Source organism: Panthera uncia (genome assembly GCF_023721935.1).
Source record: "Panthera uncia isolate 11264 chromosome A3 unlocalized genomic scaffold, Puncia_PCG_1.0 HiC_scaffold_11, whole genome shotgun sequence".
Lineage (NCBI taxonomy): Eukaryota > Metazoa > Chordata > Mammalia > Carnivora > Felidae > Panthera > Panthera uncia.
Window position 1 is genome coordinate 42,660,041 of NW_026057578.1, and position 19,405 is coordinate 42,679,445.

The 19,405-nt window shown below is 42.6% G+C and overlaps 1 protein-coding gene across 2 annotated transcripts in view; it reads right to left on the bottom strand.

Moving 5' to 3' along the window:
• Window positions 1-19,405, bottom strand: part of DZANK1 (double zinc ribbon and ankyrin repeat domains 1) — a 72,498-nt gene that overhangs the window by 2,338 nt on the left and 50,755 nt on the right. The window contains exons 12-20 of one of the 2 annotated variants that reach the window (XM_049651189.1): window positions 18,217-18,339; window positions 17,231-17,395; window positions 15,673-15,880; window positions 11,662-11,765; window positions 9,638-9,712; window positions 7,718-7,814; window positions 7,170-7,267; window positions 3,435-3,515; window positions 2,809-2,936 (exon numbers count right to left, since the gene is read on the bottom strand). In XM_049651189.1, coding sequence (XP_049507146.1) covers window positions 2,809-2,936; window positions 3,435-3,515; window positions 7,170-7,267; window positions 7,718-7,814; window positions 9,638-9,712; window positions 11,662-11,765; window positions 15,673-15,880; window positions 17,231-17,395; window positions 18,217-18,339 — 1,079 coding nt within the window. Of the gene's footprint in view, window positions 1-2,808; window positions 2,937-3,434; window positions 3,516-7,169; window positions 7,268-7,717; window positions 7,815-9,637; window positions 9,713-11,661; window positions 11,766-15,672; window positions 15,881-17,230; window positions 17,396-18,216; window positions 18,343-19,405 lie in introns of both variants that reach the window. The other variant, XM_049651188.1, reaches the window with a different exon arrangement.

Sequence of the window (19,405 nt, forward strand, 5' to 3'; positions counted from 1 at the left end):
GAATTTGTACTTTAAAGAAACTTTACTATTAATGCACAAACAACTCAAACTGTTTATTCAAATCTAAGTATCAGGGAGGATGAAGGCACATTCTTTCTTTGTAAATTGTGAATTACCTAATAGAATAAATCTCCTCAGTTGAAGCTCTAAGAAACAGACTGATGGTTACATTTGTCCCTCCTGGCTACTGGGGCAGAGCTAAGGGATGAAATGTTTGAAACTGCCAGTGAAGGAGGGCAGCTGTTGTCCAAAAGCAAATGGCACTTTGCTTTGCCCCTCTCCTAGTGAGACCTTGAGACTGTGTTTGTGAAATCTGCCCATAAGAGGTATTGGCTTTGGTGAAGAATGCGTACTTCGCCTTAGCCATCCCTTTGGGTTGAATATGAGTGTATTCTGGTAGGAAAGATACAAACATTGGAAAGAGAAACACTAAGGCGGGGCTTTCTGCTACCCACTGAGCTACCTGACAGGAGTTACCTTGCATAGAGACTACCTTGACTGCTTCTTTCCCCTAGCCAAACAAGCTTGGGGCAGGGGTAGGGGTGGGGGTCGGGGGAGGGGGTGGGGAAGAGCTTTCTAATCCTTGTTTGCTAAGGAACAACTCACTGAGCCTCTTTTACAGGAAAGCCAGATCTCTCCATGGCTTGTGCATGAAGAGCAGTAGAATGGTTGGAGTCTTAAGGTCATGTTCCTGGATCTATAGAGGTCCAGCTGTGGGGCAGAAGCCAGGCTGACCCAGGTCTCAACACTTAGAACTAACAATTATAAACCAGACTTAACAGAGTTGGCTCCTGGTGGAAAAATCTGCTTTCTTCTATTGGCGTAAACTAAAATGGAAGAAGAGATCTCTGTGCTCTATTTTGAGGGAGGGCTTCTGGTCTGGCTTTCCTCCCTCCCCCTCCATGGAGCTAAACTCTGCTAACTGGGCTAATGCAGTGGGAGAGACAACGGGCTATCACACACTGTTCAGACAGATGGTACGAGCAGAAAGTTAGTAGCGACGCAACGGGATTGCGTGTGGATGAATGTCGATTTATAGAATGGTAATGAAGCAAGAATGGAAACTGAGGAACACCAAGGAAAAACAGGTAATCTGTTCCGTGTCCAGAGTAGTTTCTTCCTCTCAGCTGGACTTTTCATAAAGCTAGGACACCTTATACATAAGCATCAATTCAAAATCTGCTTAAGAGATTTTGTATCAACCACATACATTATACGTAAGTGCTCCAAGAAAAGCTTATCTGATTTGTGCAAATATAAAGTATACCTTAACAAGGTGACATTATTTTTATGAATAATGAGTGTGGGTAAATGAAGAAGCTGACAAAGTATGAAGAATGTGAATCCTGAAAAGGTGAGCAAGTAAATGCCAGCCACTAAATATGTATACCAAGTGTGCCAAACATTCTGCTAAAAATGGGGTCATGTCTTGATATAGCTGTCCTATTGGGCAGAACTTATAAAAGCACACATAGAAAAATTAACAGGGATATATATTTTTTAAACAATTTTTTAATGTTTGTTTATTTTTGAGAGAGAGACAGAGTGCAAGCAGGAGAGGTGCAGAAAGAGAGGGAGACACAGAATCCAAAGCAGGCTCCAGGCTCTGAGCTGTCAGCACAGAGCCCGATGCGGGGCTCGAACTCACAAACTGCGAGATCATGACCTGAGCCGAAGTCAGACACTCCACCGACTGAGCCACCCAGGTGCCCCAACAGGGATATATTTTCAACAAAAACACTAGAGGAAATTTTGAAACAGAGAAAGCCAGAAGCAAAGCTATTTAACTCTTGGCCCCCTGTGCTGGCTGCATGATGCTCTGACGGGGCCTCAATCTGGTCTCAGAAATAACTCAGGGGGCAGCAGTGTCAGATATCTGCAGGACCCCTGGAGAACTTCTAGTTCGGCAACTTGTTTGGCAGGATATAAGCAATTAACATATGGAACCCGTCCTCAAGGAACATTCCACCCCACCTTTCCAAAGTACAGTAAAATCTTGGTTTGTGACCATAATTCGTTCCAGAAACATGCTTGTTATCCAAAGCATTTGTATATCAAAGTGAATTTCAAGAACCATTAACTTAGTTGTGATCATGTGACATCTGGCATCATGTACTACTCGTATCCTAAGACATCGCTAGTTTATCAAGTTAAAATTTATAAGAAATGTTTGTTCATGTTGCGGCACACTTGCAGAACAAGTTATTCACTATCCCAGGTTTTGCTGTAATTTGCAAGAGAACAACAGAATCACGAAGCTGGGAGAAGTCAAGAGGCAGGACAGCCCTGAGACTAGGGAAATGACAGAAGCACCCAACAGGACTTGGTATCGTCCTCCTGCTTCACCAAATCATGTGGTGAACTCTCATGTGCAGGCTCGCCCCCAGGGTGTCAGCATCCAGAGACAGACGGATAAGGTTTTCTTTCTGCAGTAATTTCATGGGTACATTTCCACAGGGAATACAATGGGGCCACTCCTCTCTTATGGATGTCAACAGCTCAGATCATGATGAAAATGTCACCTGACATCCCAAGGGCAAAGGATTTGCCGGCCCCACAACAGTATAAATTCATGAGTTAACAAAATGTATCCTTTATAAAAGCTACAAAAAATCAGGCAATCCAATAGTCCATTTAAAAATTTTTGTTTTCCCTAGATTTGGGAAATAGAAGCAGGTAAGTCTCTGATTAAGGCCCAAATGGGTTTAAAAATGGTTCCTGACTGGTTCAAATTGAACAGGGCACACGTGCGAGGTCACAGCTGGCCGCGACATTGCCAGGGCTGCCTTTTTACTGTGTCTTACTTACGGTCCCCACCGCTGCTCGGTGTCTGCTCCTCTCTGCACAAGAACCGGAATCGCTTCGTGGTGCTTATTCACAACAGCCATGGTTATAAGGGGTCTCTCCTCACTGTCCCTACAGTTGGGATCTGCTCCCTGCAGCATAAGGAAAAGGACAAACTTGCCACAAAACCCTGCTCTCAGCAGCATCCACCTGCCGTCCTATGAAGTGTAACAAATATGCTTTCCATCAAAAGAAAGGAACATCAGGAAACCTAAGATCTGACCTATAACAGAGCTGCGGGTCATGGTGCCATAGAACTTGTGCTGTCCTCATCAGGAAGGCAGGCACCCAGACAACTTTGCTTCTTTAGGAAACATGAAGGTCACATGGGGTCACAGACCAGGGATTCTGTCCACCTTTGTGCACATTATTTGGGCTCATATGACTTTTTGGTATATTTTCTCTGCTATAAAAACTAGCAACCAATAACAATTAATGTAAAGTTCTGGACTGGCCAGTTAATCCACTTGCAGTTTAAAATGAAATGGCCCTGTGATGATCCCAGTACGGAACAAGACTTCCACATGAAAGAGACACAGGTGAAACACGAGGCTGAAATCCTCAGAGAGATTTCTTTGGGATGTACTCACCTCATCGAGCAGCTGTTCAATCACAGAGATTCTTCCTTCCCCTGTCGGTCCCACTTCCTTCAGCAGGAGCCTGTTTTCAGGCTGTAGGATTATACAACACGGTCATTTCCACCACCACAAAATATTGCTGCCCCACTTGTGTGAACTCAACCCTCAAGGCAAATGCCTCCTCTCCAAGGTTAAGTTCTGAGTCCCAGGGACAGGCGAGTGTGAGCAAGTTGCATGCATGCGTGTCCGTGAGTGCGTGTGTGTGATCTTTGACAGCCAGCAACACAAATAAACCCAGCTAATGTAAAGCTTGCTGGTCTCTGAAACCTTGTCTTGGGAAAGGTTTTATATTTGGGGACATTGTTTTATATTTATTAAGGACAGGGATGCAATGAGAAACCTCACAAAAACAAAGAAACCCCACACTAGTTTTATTACAAAGGAAAACAAATATTCCTAGGAAAAGCAAACGGGTGAATCCTACAATTCACCCTGCATGCTATATAAGGTGTTCAGAATCAGCCTAAGTATGACTATCCAGAAAACACGCTCACCCGACACATGAGTGAACCGATAAAGTCAACTCTTGTTTGGGGGTTAAAAGCTCTCACTTATCATCAGAAATCTGAAGAGTTTATGATCTTTTCTCTATTTTCAAAATATGATGAAATTCATCATTATATACAATCTTCACAGAAAGGATTTCAAATGCTGGCTGCCACAAGGTTGAAGAGGCAGTCTAGAAAGCTGGAGACATTACTTTCAGTGTGTTTCTATCAATGGATCTGAGGGTGACTTGGGATGGTTCTGGGACTCCCAATTTCCTGTATGCATAGTGAAAATAATATCTACCCCCCTCCTGGCTCTCTGGGAAGTCAGAGATGAGGGCATTGGTCAAGCCTCTGAGCCTTTCAGGAGAAGATGCCGGGTTCAGACTATGTCCCCTCTGCCCCCATTCTAGAGTGATTAGCTTGGAACAATGTACTCTAACAAGTGAAACCCCAGGCAGTCTTGGGGGACACACTTGTTCTGGCTGAATTCCATTCCTTATGGAAAACTATACTAGAATGCACTTGAATGTCAACCTCATGAGGTCTGAGACTTTTATATCTTTTGTTCACAATTTATTTTTACCACCAAAAACTGTGCCTGGTGCATGTGTGCTCAAAATAACTGCTGAATGAGTGAACCACTGAATGCTGTTATTATTTTCTTATACTTATCCCCTAAATACAAATGAGAAAATAAAGGCACATAACAATGGGGGATTCAGGTCACACATAGAATAAGCAGGTGGAGTCTCGAAAACTGTTAAAGTTTATGGAACTTTATACTTAAATTGGGAGAAAGCCAAGAGTATGAGGAATCATAAGCAATACACGTTAATGTAGTTCTATGGCTAAAATTAACAATTCAGGCAACTACAGATGTTGGTGACAATGCAGAGAAAGAACCGTTAAAAAAAAAAAAAAGACAAATCCTCTTGCACTGCTGGTGGGAATGCAAATTGGAAAACAGTATGGAGGTTCCTCAAAAAATTAAAAATAGAACTATGACCCAGCAATTGCACTACTAGGTATTTACCCAAAGGATATAAAAATGCTGATTCAAAGGGGCACTTGCACCCCAGTGTTTATAGGAGCACTATTGACAATAGCAAAAGTATGGAAAGAGTAAGTAAAAGTATGGAAAAAGTAAGCAAATGTCCATTGACTGATGAACGGATAAAGAAGATGTGGTATATCTATATAATGGAATATTACTTGGCAATCAAAAAGAATTAAACCTTGCCTTTTGCAACAATGTGGATCGATCTAGAGTGTATTATGCTAAGCAAAATAAGTCAGAGAAAGACAATATCATATGATTTCACTTATATGTAGAATTTAAGAAACACAACAGATGAACACAGGGGAAGGGAAGCAGAAAAAATAAGATAAAAACAGAGAGTTAGACAAACCATAAAAGACTCTTAAATACAGAGAACAACTGAAGTTTGCTTATTAGGTCTTGGGTGGGGGGACAGGTTAAGTGGCAATGGACATTAAAGAGGGCACTTACTGGGATGAGCACTGTGTGTTATAAGTAAGTGATGAATCACTAAATTCTATTCTTGAAATCATTCTTATGCTATATGTTAACTTAACTTGGATTTAAATAAAATAAGTAAATGGGGAGCCTAGGTGCCTCAGTCGGTTAGGTGTCTGACTTGAGCTCAGGTCATAATCTCGCAGTCTGTGAGTTTAAGCCCCGTGTTGGGCTCTGTGCTGACAGCTCAGAGTCCGGGGCCTGCTTCATATTATGTGTCTCCCTCTCTCTCTGCTCCTCCCCTGCTCACACTCTGTCTCTCTCTCAAAAATAAATAAACATTAAAAAATTAAAAAATAATAAATTAAATAAGTAAATAAATCAAGGCCAGGGAGAAATAGATTTTTTTAAAAAGTTAATACAATTCTAAGGTCTTCTTCCCACATTTTTTGGTGTTTATGACATGTAAAGCATGTAGTGGAAAAAAACAAGTTGAGGCGAGAAATCACCTGCCTTTGTAGAACTCATGATAACAATCTGGGCGCCAGTATGTGCACCCATGAGGATGCCCTGAGGGCTTGGCTTCACGAAAAGAGGAGGGAAGAACTGACTTGTGCCCATCTCCATCTTGGTGGAGACCCAGGCTTTGGGTTTGTTGCTAAGCACATCTGTCCTCCTACTGCAGCCAAAGAGGACCAAATGAAAGGCAAGGTGGTGGACTGAACAAGGGCACCCACTGTCTCTTTCTCCAAAGCTCCCGTTAAAATGTTAATGCTCTATATTTGTGAAGAACAAAACTCTAACAGCTGTGGGAAACTGGAAGAATGCCATCAGTGGATCAGGAATCGTGAGAAATTCCAAAGATTGAAAGTAGGTGGAATCTGACTGAGAGGGAAATCAAAGCAAAGAAAAAGCAGTTGAAGACACCAGAGATATGAGTGTGTTTCCTCCAGGAAGCCCTGAAGAAGCTGAGTTAATCAACAAGGAGGGCAGGTGTTGGGTGCAGGCTGGATTCATGAGCATTTTAGGAAAGGGCTGAGCTGGGTGATGTCCTCCCCTCTCTCCTGTGCTCTCTGCTTAAACCCTGATAACTATTTTCCAGAGAGTTAATTATTTGCCTAACAAAGAGTTCTCCTGGGAGTACTGGCCCAGGAAGGCCAGAGCCCAGACCTCTATGACAACACAGATGGAAGGAGAGCAAGGAAATGAAAAGAGCCCCATCCAGGAATGAAACACTCTAGAGCCCTTCACAGCACAGACTCACCTCTAGGGGGAAGGCAACTTAGGGGACCCCAAGGCATTCTCTTGTGTTCTGCCCAAACACTCTCCAGGGAGACAGCATGCCCATTCCCCCCCACAGGTACCTCAGGCCCACACACCCAGGGCAAGCACTGACACTACGCAAACTAGCCCTTCACTTGTCAACATGACCTGGCAACCACAGATCATCACATATTTGAGACCAACCAAAAACAAGACAGAGAAAGATGGACAGACAGAATTGACCCCAGAGGAAACAGAGGTGATTCAGGAAACTGATGAGAACTTTAATTCTAATTAATAATCTTGACATATTTTAAAGGATTCCACAAAATAAAAAATACACCCAAAAAAGGCACAGAAAATGAAAAAGTATTCCTCCATTTAAAAAATCTCAAAGTAAAACATTAAACAGATAGGCCTAAGAAGACAGCTGTGAGGACAAAGGAGTACACTTACTGTGAGCTGCTCCTTTTCTTGAAATGTTTTGGTCTTGAAATTCTTTGTCCTCTTGACGTTTTCAGTGGTATCGGAGGTGCTGTGGCTGTAGTTGCTCACTGGAATGACAAAGAGTTGAGGACCAAAACAATGTCCCCCCGCCACTCCCCACATATAATATAGAACTATCCTACTATTGTGCCCCTCAAGAGGTCAGAAGAATAAAATGGCTTTTATAGAAGTTTCTACTTGATTGAACCTCACAAGAAGGACTCCTGGAGCCATTCATCCCAGACTAAGACCAGAGGATGAGTGGGAAGGAAGGAATAAAAGGGACTACAGTTTATAGGCCCCAAAGAACACCCCCCACAACCTATCTCCCCAAGCCCTGTGAAAGACTTGAAACATCTCACCCCTGACTTCAGAGAAGCCAGAAGAATAAAATGGTTGGAACATTACAGTGAGATGCATGGTTGGGCTGGAAAACTATAAGCAATTCCCTGCCATCCTTGCCAGGTCAATGTGTTCCTGGTCAATTGTTTTAAAGTCACCATAAGGGTACAACTCACCCAGGCTGGACCTGCTGCCAAATGGCCCATTACCACCCTCAGTGACACTGCTCAGGAAGTGGCTGCTGAAATCCACAGCCTTGCTGAGGTAAAGGTTCTGGACAATGAAAACAATTAGTCACCATGAATGACAAGGCTGCTGTGTCCCCACAGAAGGAACAATCTCCCTGCTAACCTGTTCCTCTCTTTGTTAATGACAGCTTTAGCTACACAGTCAAGCTTGAACCTGGACATCCTTCCTGACACCTTCTCCCCTCCCTGTAATGTTTTGTCCATTTTGCCTCTTAAACGGCTCCTCAGTGCAGCTCTTCTTCTCTGTTGTTACAGCCACAGCCCCTTTTCATATGCCAGGATCACCCCAAGGGCATCCCAACAGGTTCCTGCCAGCCCACTTTCCATGTGGCTGCCCCAGTCATCTTTCTAAACTGTGTAAGTACTGGTGTCCTTTCCCTGCTTAAAACCCTTCTGTATCTTGGAATTAGGGTGACATCATGGGGAGACTCGAGCCACAGAGTTTGAATCCTGGTTCTATTACTTACTAGTTTAGGGACCTTGGAAGAAGCAAGTTGCTTAATTTCTCTGAACCTCAGGTTCCTCATCTGTAAAGTGGAAATATTATGACCTACCCCAAAGGGATACTGTGAAAGTAAAATGAGGTAAAATGGAGGCCTATAAAGTTAGGATAGATGATACATGGTCCAGACCTGGAATTCTATATCCACCTGGACCGATTCCACAGCGTGGCATCCTGCCCCACCCTCACCTGGTTGCCTCTCCCGCCACAGGGAACCACCTGCTACTTCCTCAACACTAGAACACACAGGTTAAGAAAAAACACATATTAAACCCGAAGATAATTACTCCACTTCTACTTGATAGCACATTATATATGCTCTCGGTGCCCACCCAAAGCATACCCCTCCCAGCTGCTGGGTTGGCTGCTAAAAGCTCACAGCTGACTCCCTCCTCTGGCCAACTGCCTCCAGAGATGGGTGCTGCCTTACCCTAGAAGCTACAGCCCTCCTTTTCTTGCCTCAGTTGGGACAACTTCGTGGTGTGACCCACATTTCAGAGCTCCTCGTGGATCAGGCTAAAGCCAAAATTTATGTGTGACCACTCAGCCCCTTCCCCGTCTCATGTCCCTCACTCCCCTTCTCCTCAAGTACCTCTCTGACCCAAGCTCTGCTCTGGCCACACAACTGAAAACATGGCATTTAGCACTTTACTTGACTTCAAAGCACTTTTGTGGGTGTCAGCCCACTGCACACTCCCAGCCTCTGAGTTAGGCAGTGCCTGTATGTCTGTCCTCATTTTAAAGACACTGCTAGCTCCCTGCTGGGCATATGGCCAGGGCCTGATAAATGCTAGTTCTCCTGCTTTTCCTGGCCTTCTTCATCCACCTTCTCAATCCTTTCATTATTCTTTTGTATATTCTGATTTCTTGCCCAATGAAACTAAAGCTGCCAGTATGAATCAATTAATGTTTGCCACACATTAAAGGCTCTGTAGCAAAGTTGCAATCACCATATAAGGAGGCAGATCAAGAGAGACATAGCCACAAAATTTGGCTTATTTATTATAGGCAAATAGGTGAAAGTACAAACAGGCAAACATTTTTGTTGGTCTTTCATCTACACCCAGACTTCAGTGAGTATAAAAAAGCCTGAGAACCACAGGACCAATAGGGTCGACAGTAATTCCTACTCTTACTACATCTTTATGTGCCTGAAACCTGACTTCTCTGAGGTTTAGCACAGTTATTTACCTAATCCTATGAAATTACTGGCCTTTAGTCGAGTTTTATAATATTTGAAACTTATGTCTTCCATGGGTTACCCAGAAGCATTTCAATAGACTATAGGCTACAATTTACTAGTTCAGTCAATTTTCAAATGAACAGCTTCTGAAAGTCTTACGCACCTTGTTTGATACTTGAATGTAATTCAGCTGGATGCTAACTTCATAGCCATCTTCATGGACAGTAGCAGAGATAAGCTTTTAAAAAACCGTTAGAGAGAATTCACAACCATGCATGTGGGACTTAATGTCCTGAGCAACAGCCAAGAAATCCCGAGATGTTAAACCGTAAATTTAACCAAACATTTAATTAACTCAAAAGAAGGCAGGAAAAGAGAAACAAAGGAACAAAACCTAAGTAAGATATAATACAAGTAGCAAAACAGCAGACACAAATCCAGCTATAGCTATAATTCCACTAATTGTAAATGAACGAAATTAATGTTCCCATCAAAGAGCAGAGACTTCCAGAATGGATAAGAAAGACCCAAATTTATATTCTCTGCAAGAGACACACATTAAGTTTAATCAAGCCACCTGGCTGGATGTCGTCAGCTGGGTGTCTGGAGGAGCCAGGCCTTGTTAATCAAGAGCCAAGCATCATAGTTGACAAGCTTCCTCTGTAAGCAGCAGGAGGAATTTCCCTCAAACAGGGGTCAACAAATTCTTTAAGGATCAGATAGTAAGTAGTTGAGGTTTTGTGGGTCATTGCCATTGTAGCACAAAGGCAGTCATGGACAGTAAGTAAACAAATTAGTTATAGCCGTGATCCAATAACACTCGATTTGTAAAACTGAGTAATGGGCCTAATTTGCCCCACAGGCTATAGTTTGCAGACCCCTGGATTAGGCGAGAGAATGAATAAACCCCCAAAACATTATCAAGGGAAACTAAGCACTACTTGACAATGAAATAGTTTCAATGTTGGCCAATTTGGTGGTAGAGGATCAAACAGGCTGATTTCTAAAGATTCCTTCTAGTGTTCTGACAAACAGAAGAGGTCTTCTCACAGAGCTGTCTCTTACAGTGGTGGCATAATGCCAGAGAAAGAGCATGGGGCTTCAAATCTGGAATCCCCCAAAAAGACCCAACAGTGCAGTCCTGGGCAGATCACCAAAGCCCTTTCAGCCAGTTTTCCTGGGTGTCAAAAATAAGGCTTGTTCTGATTATCTACTGCAGTGTAAAAAGCCACCTCAAACTTAGTGGCACTGAACGACCATTTTATTAAGTTTGTGGCTTCCCACAGGACACAGAGGGGACAGATGGTCTTGTCTCGACACATCTGCCACCTCAGCTGGGAAAACTCAAATGGCTACAAGGTGGCTGCATGTTTGGAGGCTGGAATGACCCAGGCTCTCATCACTCGTCTGCCTGGCTCCTGACCCAGGATGACTCCAGGCCCGGGTTCAGCTAGGGCTGCAGACGGTGCACCTACACGTGGCCACGCCATGGGGCTTGGGCTTCTCACAGCAGGGTGGCTGGGCTCCAAGAAGGAGTGTTGAAGGTGAGCGTGCCAAGTAAGAGGACCACACCCTGAGAGTCCCATGGCATCACTGCCACTGCACTCAGTTATTAGCCCAACTGCCATAAGTCCTCCCACCCGTCCATGGGGGACAGGGACTCCGCCCTTTGCAGGGAAAACTATCAAAGAATTTGTGGCCATTATTAAAAACTGCCACAAAGGTAATATCCCTACCTTGTAGGTTTGTTATGAGTGCTACAGATCGATGAACATAATGTACATAGTGAGTGCATCATTAAACGGCAACTGTTATGATCACTACCGCTGCTAATACAGAATGGATTTCAGTGTGCAATTTGGCTAGACTAAACTCTTCTGGGTCTTTTAGCTCTGACCACAAGAATCTCCATAACACATGGAATGTAAAAGCATGGATGGTTCACAATTTACTATTTTACCTTGCTTAGGTCAGGTGCCCAGAAGCAGACCCTGAGACAAGGTTCATGCACAGGTGATTTATTGAGGCTGTGCTTGTAGGGGAGGGCAGTAAAGAAGTGTGGAAAGCAGGACAGGAAAGGGAAAGGAGCCAAGCAAAGTGCGATTTCAGGTGAAGTCAGTGGAGGGGAACTGCAGCCTGAACCCATGCGATGCTCTGGCGTGGAAATTCCAGTCAGAGCTCACCCACCTTTCCCATTCTGGGTTCTGCAATCAAAGCCCTGAACTCAGGGTTGTTCTGAGCATAAGACCTGAGGTGAGCAGAGATATGATCCAACTGTTTTCTCCAGTACCCTAAAGAAAAAGAGAAATCCATCCACGTGGATAATTCTTCTGAAGCCAAGAAAGAAAAATGCTAGTTTGCAACATGCATACTCAGAGAGGTTATTATTTTTTTTGGTCAAATTTTGTGATGGTTTGGCTTACTGAACCTTGACTATGTACTAGAATAAGTTCCATTTTTGTTCCCAGCTTTTTTTTTAATTACACATGATTAATCACAGAATAGTACAGAATATCAAAAGAACATATCTTGAAGAGAGAGAGAGGGAGACAGAGAATCCCAAGCAGGCTCCATACTGTCAGCACAGAGCCCAACACAAGGCTTGTACTCATGAACCATGAGCTCATGACCTTAGCTGAAATCAAGAGTCAGATGCTCAACCGACTGAGCCACCCAGGCACCCCCTATTTTATTCTTTTAAAATTAACCATATTGAAGACCTACCCTATGACCCAGCAGTAGCACTGCTAGGAATTTACCCAAGGGATACAGGAGTGCTGATGCAGAGGGGCACTTGTACCCCAATGTTTATAGCAGCACTCTCAACAATAGCTAAATTATGGAAAGAGCCTAAATGTCCATCAACTGACGAATGGATAAAGAAATTATGGTTTATATACACAATGGAATGCTATATGGCAATGAGAAAGAATGAAATATGGCCTTTTTTAGCAACATGGATGGAACTGTAGAGTGTTATGCTAAGTGAAATAAGTCATACAGAGAAGGACAGATTCCATATGTTTTCACTCCTATGTGGATCCTGAGAAACTTAACAGAAGACCATGGGGGAGGGGAAGAAAAAAAAATGGTTAGAGAGGGAGGGAGCCAAAACATAAAAGACTCCTAAAAACTGAGAACAAACTGAGGGTTTATGGGGGTGGGAGGGAAGGGTGGGTGGGTGATGGGTATTGAGGGCACCTGTTGGGATGTGCACTGGATGTTGTATGGAAACCAATTTGACAATAAATTTCATAATAAAAAAAAAAGAAAAAAATAAATGGTAGAATTAAACGAGTGGAAAAAAATAAAAAAATAAAAAATAAAATAAAATAAAATTAACCTTTTTGAGACATAACTTTTTTTTTAACTTTTTTTTTTTACATTTATTTATTTATGAAAGACAGAGACAGAGTGCAAGTGGGGGAGGGACAGAGAGACAGGGAGACACAGAATCCGAAGCAGGTTCCAGGCTTGGAGCTGTCAGCACAGAGCCTGATGCGGGGCTTGAACTCATGAACCATGAGATCATGACCTGAGCTGAAGTTGGATGCCCTGCCAACTGAGCCACCCAGGTGCCCCAAGGCATAACTTTTAAGCATACAGTTTGAATTTCAGCAAGCGTGTTTTTTACTATATATTTACTTTTACTCTACATAGTTAGGTCTTGTCTATGGCTTGCATAGAGTTGTTTTTTTTTTTTTTTTTCTTTTGGCATGGAGCCCCAGTGTGGCACTTGAACTCATGACCCTGAGATCAAGACCTGAGCTGAGATCAAGAGTTGGATGCTTAACCAACTGAGCCACCCAGGATCCCCTGTTTTTTCATTTTTTAGAAACCCATGATGACAATTGCTACCTTCTAATGAAATGTTCAGTCCACAAAATTAAATGTAATTATTGATATGTTTTGGTTTTGACTTACCATTTTATTATTTGATTTATACTTTTCCCATTTGTTTTGTTTTCTTTGTTCCTATTTTCCTGGGGTTTTTTGGGGGGTAACTTGAATACTTTTTAGAATTATATTTAAATTTTCCCATTAGCTTTTTACCTGTATTCCTTGGTATTCTTTTTGAATAGTTGCCCTATTGATTAAAATATCACTTTTTAAAAGTGTATTTATTCATTTTTGACAAAGGCAGAGTGCAAGCAGTGGAGGGATAGAGAGAAAGGGAGAATCTCAAGCAGGTCCTGTGCTGTCAGCCCAGACCCCAATGTGGGGTTCGAACTCATGAACCGTGAGATCATGATCTGAGCTGAAATCAAGAGTTGGACGCTCAACCGAGCCACCCAGCCACTCCTATTTTATTCTATTAAAATTAACCCTATTGAGATAAATTTTAAGTATAAGGTTTGAACTCCAGCAAGCATATGCATCCCAATCAAAACATAGAACATTTCCATCATTCCAAAAACTCCCTTGTGCCCTTCTACAGTCTGCACAGGTTTAAACACACTTGAATTCACTAACTGCCACCATTTAACACTTGGGAGATGTCACAAGAGTCTGGATTTCTGGTGTCTTGTGGGCAACCAGGAGATGCATTTACAGGAAATGTCCAGAACAGGCTAATCTATAAAAACAGAAAGTAGCGGTGCCTGGGTGGTTCAGTCGGTTAGGCATCTGACTTTGGCTCAGGTCATGATTTCACGGTTCATGAGTTCGAGCCCCACGTCGGGCTCTGTGCTGACAGCTCAGAGCCTGCAGCTTGCTTCGGATTCTGTGTCTCCCTTTCTCTCTGCCTCTCCCTAACTTGAGCTCTGTCTCTCTGTGTCTCTCAAAAATAAATAATAAACATTAAAAAAAATTTAAAAAATAAAAAACAGGAAGTAGATTTGTGGTTGCCAGGCACCTGGGTCAGGAGATGTGAGCAGTGATCGCAAAAAAGAGTATCAGGACTACTTTTGGGGTGATAAAAATGTTCTGGACGTGGTAATGTTTCTATACTGCTGCTAATGTACTATCACTGAATTGTACACTTCAAAATGGTCAAAATGGTGAATTTTGTTATGTGAATTTTAGAACAGTAAAAAGAGAGAGGTATTGGCAGATAGCAATGACACAGACTAACAACATTTCTACCATCATAGTTGCAATCCATATATGCTCTTTGATTTACAAACTAGATGATGGGGCTATGAGTCAAAACATCAGAGTACTAAAAGTTTAATGAAGAGCTATAATACAAAGGAAAATTACCTAAAGAAAAACGATGGAATTTACTTTTTTTTTTAATGTTTATTTATTATTTTGAGAGACAGACAGAGCATGAGCAGGGGAGAAGTAGAGAGAGAGGAAGACACAGGATCTGAAGCAGGCTTCAGGCTCCGAGCTGTCAGCACAGAGCCCAATGCGGGGCTAGAACTCACGGACCGTGAGATCATGACCTGAGCCAAAATCAGACACTCAACCGACTGAGCCACCCAGGCACCCCAAGGGATTTACTTCATTCATTCATTCATTCATTTATCCATTCATTCATTTATTTTTAATGTTTATTTATTTTTGAGAGAGAGAGCACGAGCGGGGAAGGGGCAGAGAGAGAGGGAGACACAGAATTCCAAGCAGGCTCCAAGCTCTGAGCTGTCAGCATAGAGCTCGACACAAGGCTCGAACCCACAAACTATGAGATCATGATCTGAGCTAAAATCGGACGCTTAACAGACTGAGCCACCCAGGAGCCCCATTTACTTTTTTTTTTTTTTTTTAATTAATGTATTTATTTTGAGAGAAACAAAGAGAGAACCAGTGGGGGAGGGGCAGAGAGAGAAGGGGACAAAGGATCCAAAGCAGGCTCTGAGCTGACAGCAGAGTGCCCAACGTGGGGCTCGAAGTCACGAATCATGCCATCATGACCTGAGCCAAAGTTGGATGCCACACAGGCACCCCACTTTTCTTTTTAATGTTTGTTTATTTTTAGGAGAGGTGTGGGGGAGGGGCAGAGAGAGCAGGAGACAGAGGATCTGAAGTGGGCTCTGTGCTGACAGCAGAAAGACTGATGTGGGGCTTGCACTCACAAACCGCGAGATCATGACCTGAACTGAAGTAGGATGCTTTAACCGACTGAGACACCCAGGTGCCCCAAAGGGATTTACTTATGTATAGAAATAAAGCTAAAGGAAGAAAAAAAATGCAGTTTTCTTTCAGAGAAAGAGGGAATTCCCTCCTGACAAGAAAGTGTACTTTTTCTCTCACCTCTTCCTGGGCTGACAGCTGTGAGGAGAGGTTTATGGTCACTCATTTTCTCCTGCCTCTGCTTTTGAGAAGCCATTTCCAGTTCCTTTTTGGCTAGTAGCGCACCAGATGGGTAGAACAGGCCAGTAGTCTGTGTGCCCACGTCCTTCCGAGTCCCAGCCTCAGGTCTGAGCAAAGGAACATTTAGGGACTGCCAGGCAGATCGGGGCTATGAGCAAGGCAGAAAACATAAAATACTAGAATATAATTTCATTAATTCTTCATAATTACTTATAGAAAAGAATTCTAATCAGAAGTAAAAAATATCTCCAAGAAACTGTACTCTGAACTAAAAAGAGGTTTTCAGCCCTTGCCTCACCTTCCTTGGTCTGTCTCTCCCAGGAACTCCCAGCCTGACCCATAAAGCCAGCCTCTTCTGCTTGGCCATTTACTATCTCAAACTCAACAAATCAACTAAACTAATATTCCCTGTCTTGCTGCCCAAGGCCCTAAAGAAATCTATCCTCTCAGTTCTACAATCCAATGGAGTTACTACTCAACTACGCTCAACTACTGGGGACCGGTATTTTCTCTGAGGCACTCCTGCATCTGGACATGGGAACTTGAGAGGACCATCATGTAAGGTTGTGTAGGTTGTGTACTGTACAACATCACTGCATCTAATGAGCTAAGATTCACATGGTAGGCATCATATATTTGAAAATTTATTAGGACAATTTTTCTGGTAGGTGGAAGAAAATGTCTAACAAAATTAGTATATTACAATCAGTTTCCAACAGATGGCAGTCTAGTGTCTTGAGGAAAGTAACCCTTGGTCTCATTTGCACAAAGGTGTCAATATGGTCTACTGACACTCCCAGGATCCATAAGTCTCAGTCTGGGTTAAGAAGGCCATGAACTCCCTAAAAATGAGTGCAAAATTACTGAGTGCATGTGCATTCTAAGGACTATCAATCTTCACATTCTTCTAATGAAGAGCTAAAAAGAAACCTGAAAAGTCTTCATCTAGCTTAGAGAAATTCACAAAAGGCTAATATCAAGCTGGTTAGAGATTAAGTCATTCTGAAAATAACCCTGTAAGACTTTCTTTAAACTATATGCAGTTGTTTTAAATAGCAGCAGCAATTTCATATACCTGATATAAGTTTTCTAAAACATAAAACAATGGGAGCAATGTTCCTAGTATGCCTCATGAGAAATGCACGAGAAGGACATTCTGTCTCATGTATTTATTTTACTTTTTTTCTGTCTCAGGTATTTTAAATCCAATTCTCCTTCATGACATTATGTCAACTTACATTATTTTTATTAGTCTTCCAAATGCAATTAGACCTCAATCTACTACAGATAAACCCTTAGATCTTTGAATGCAGACAAAATCACTTGAGTGTTGAAAACTTGAATTGGTTGAATTTACTTACACACCTAGTTGAAAATCCATGTGAAAAGTCTGTATTTTGGCTCTCTCTCCCCGGGTTGATCCCCAAGGTAGAGAACACAAATTCAGAGTCCTAAGCTCTTCCCCAGGCACCAGCTCTTACTACAGTGGAGGCCTCACCTCAGCAAAAGGGCGAAGTTCTCCAGCGGCAAGAGCCAGGCTGTTATCCATGCTAAGTCTTGCCAAGGACTTCACATAAATACCACAGGAACCACAGAATCGGGCAGATGGGTGATTGCTGGCCCCACATTTGGGGCAAACAGAGTAGCAGGCAGAAATGCCTGGCTAGAGGATAGAAAATATTTTTACATCTTCATAAATATTAGAGTCCTAATTTTCCCATGTAAGTTATTCTCATACCATACAATCCCCAGCCATCAAAATAACATATGCCTATATCCCTGACCCCAAGTCTACCTTCTAGACTTTGCCCTACAGATGAACAATTACACAAAGCAAGTATATTTAAGACCATTCCCCACAGGATTGTGGTTTTAGAGAAAATAACTGGAAACCATCTAAATATCCAGCAATAGGGGATGGTCTCAATATATCATGGTACATACAGAAAGTGGTATATTACAGAACCACTGAAAAGAATGAGAGGCTACAAATAAGATATATTGCTAGGTGAAAAGAACTGAGCCAGTGTTCATAGTAAACTACCAGTTTACTTATTAGCACACTGAACAGCTCAAAGAACACTCAGACACTAGGTGACGGTGACTGCTTCTGGGATAGGCTCTGTAGGCCTGGGATGAGAAGGGAGACTACCCCTTCACATGCAACCTTTTGTATTATTTACATGCAACGCTTATTTGAATAAATGACTTTGAGTGTTTTATTAGAAAAGTAAGCAGACAATTCATAAAAGAAATACCAATAGTCAAATAGAAATAGGAAAAGTTTAACCTCAAAGAAACAGCAATGACAGAGCTTTCTTAATTTAAGAGAAGTATCTCTGTCTCCGGAGTCTTAGGTAAATAGGTGGTAGTCTTCAAATCACAAGGAGTGATTTCTGTAGGGCAGGGGAAGAGGAGGAGCTGGGCCTCTCTAGGGTGGTGGGGAGGCCTCAGCACCAAGAAACTCAGATTTAAAATACCCACCGTGGCTCCACACCAGTCACAGAAGCAAGCTTCCGGGCGATTCCTCCGACCACACTTGGAGCAGGAAATGGTCTCCCCTTTCTGAGTGGGGGGAGGAGGGGCTTTATCTCCACTGCGCATGGGCTGCTGAATGCAATGGCATTTATCAATAGGCAGATCAATACTAGATTCTGCAATCCCCCTCTGAATCCAGAAAAAAAAAATCCCCAGATCAATGCAAACCCTAGAAATAAGGTATTTTTGCCCCAAAGAATAAACCTATGATAAGCTTCACCAATGAATACATTAGTACAAAGAGGACATATTACTTCACAGCAAATAGATGAAACCGGTGGCTCGTGCATCTTGATATTTCTCAGTATCTTTAATACCAAACATGGTAAGCCTCCTCCTGATTTACTATGACAACATTTTTAAAGAAAGAATGTATGGGGCACCCAGGTGGCTCGGTCAGTTAGACAGACATCCAACTCTTGATTTTAGCTCAGGTCATGGCCTCACCGTTTATGAGATCAAGCCCCACGTTGGGCTCTGCACTGGCAGAACAGAGCCTGCTTGGGATTCTCTCCCTCCCTCCCTCGCTGCCCCTCCCCCCCACTCACGTGCATTCTCTCTCTCTCAAAATAAATAAATAAATAAGCATTAAAAAAAAAAAAAAGAATGTGGGGCACCTGGGTGGCTCAGTTGGTTAAGTGTCCAACTTTGGCTCAGGTCATGATCTCATAGTTTGTGAGTTTGAGCCCCGCATCAGGCTCTGTGCTGACAGCTCAGAACCTGGAGCCTGTTTCAGATTCTGTGTCTCTGTCTCGCTCTCTGCCCCTCCCCCACTCGCGTGCACGAGTGCACTCACGCGTGAGCGCTCTCTCTCTGTCAAAAATAATAAACATTAAAAAAAAAAAGGAATGTAAGCAGACCCATGCTAGTAAGGTGTCACAATTGAGGTGTATCTTCTATTTTTTTAGGGCTTTGGTTTCCATCTGGGAATGTGAATTTATTTTCCACCCCTGCCACACAAAAAGAATTATTTTGAGGAGAGAGAATTGTTTCGTGAGAATTTCTGAAACTTTGTTAGGCAGGCCTGGATGAGAATTTTTGCTCCTGCTACATATTTATTGACTAGTAAGATATTTTCTCATGAGACAAATGAGGATGATAGTATTCGTCACTGCTACGTGATCACCTGCTGTAT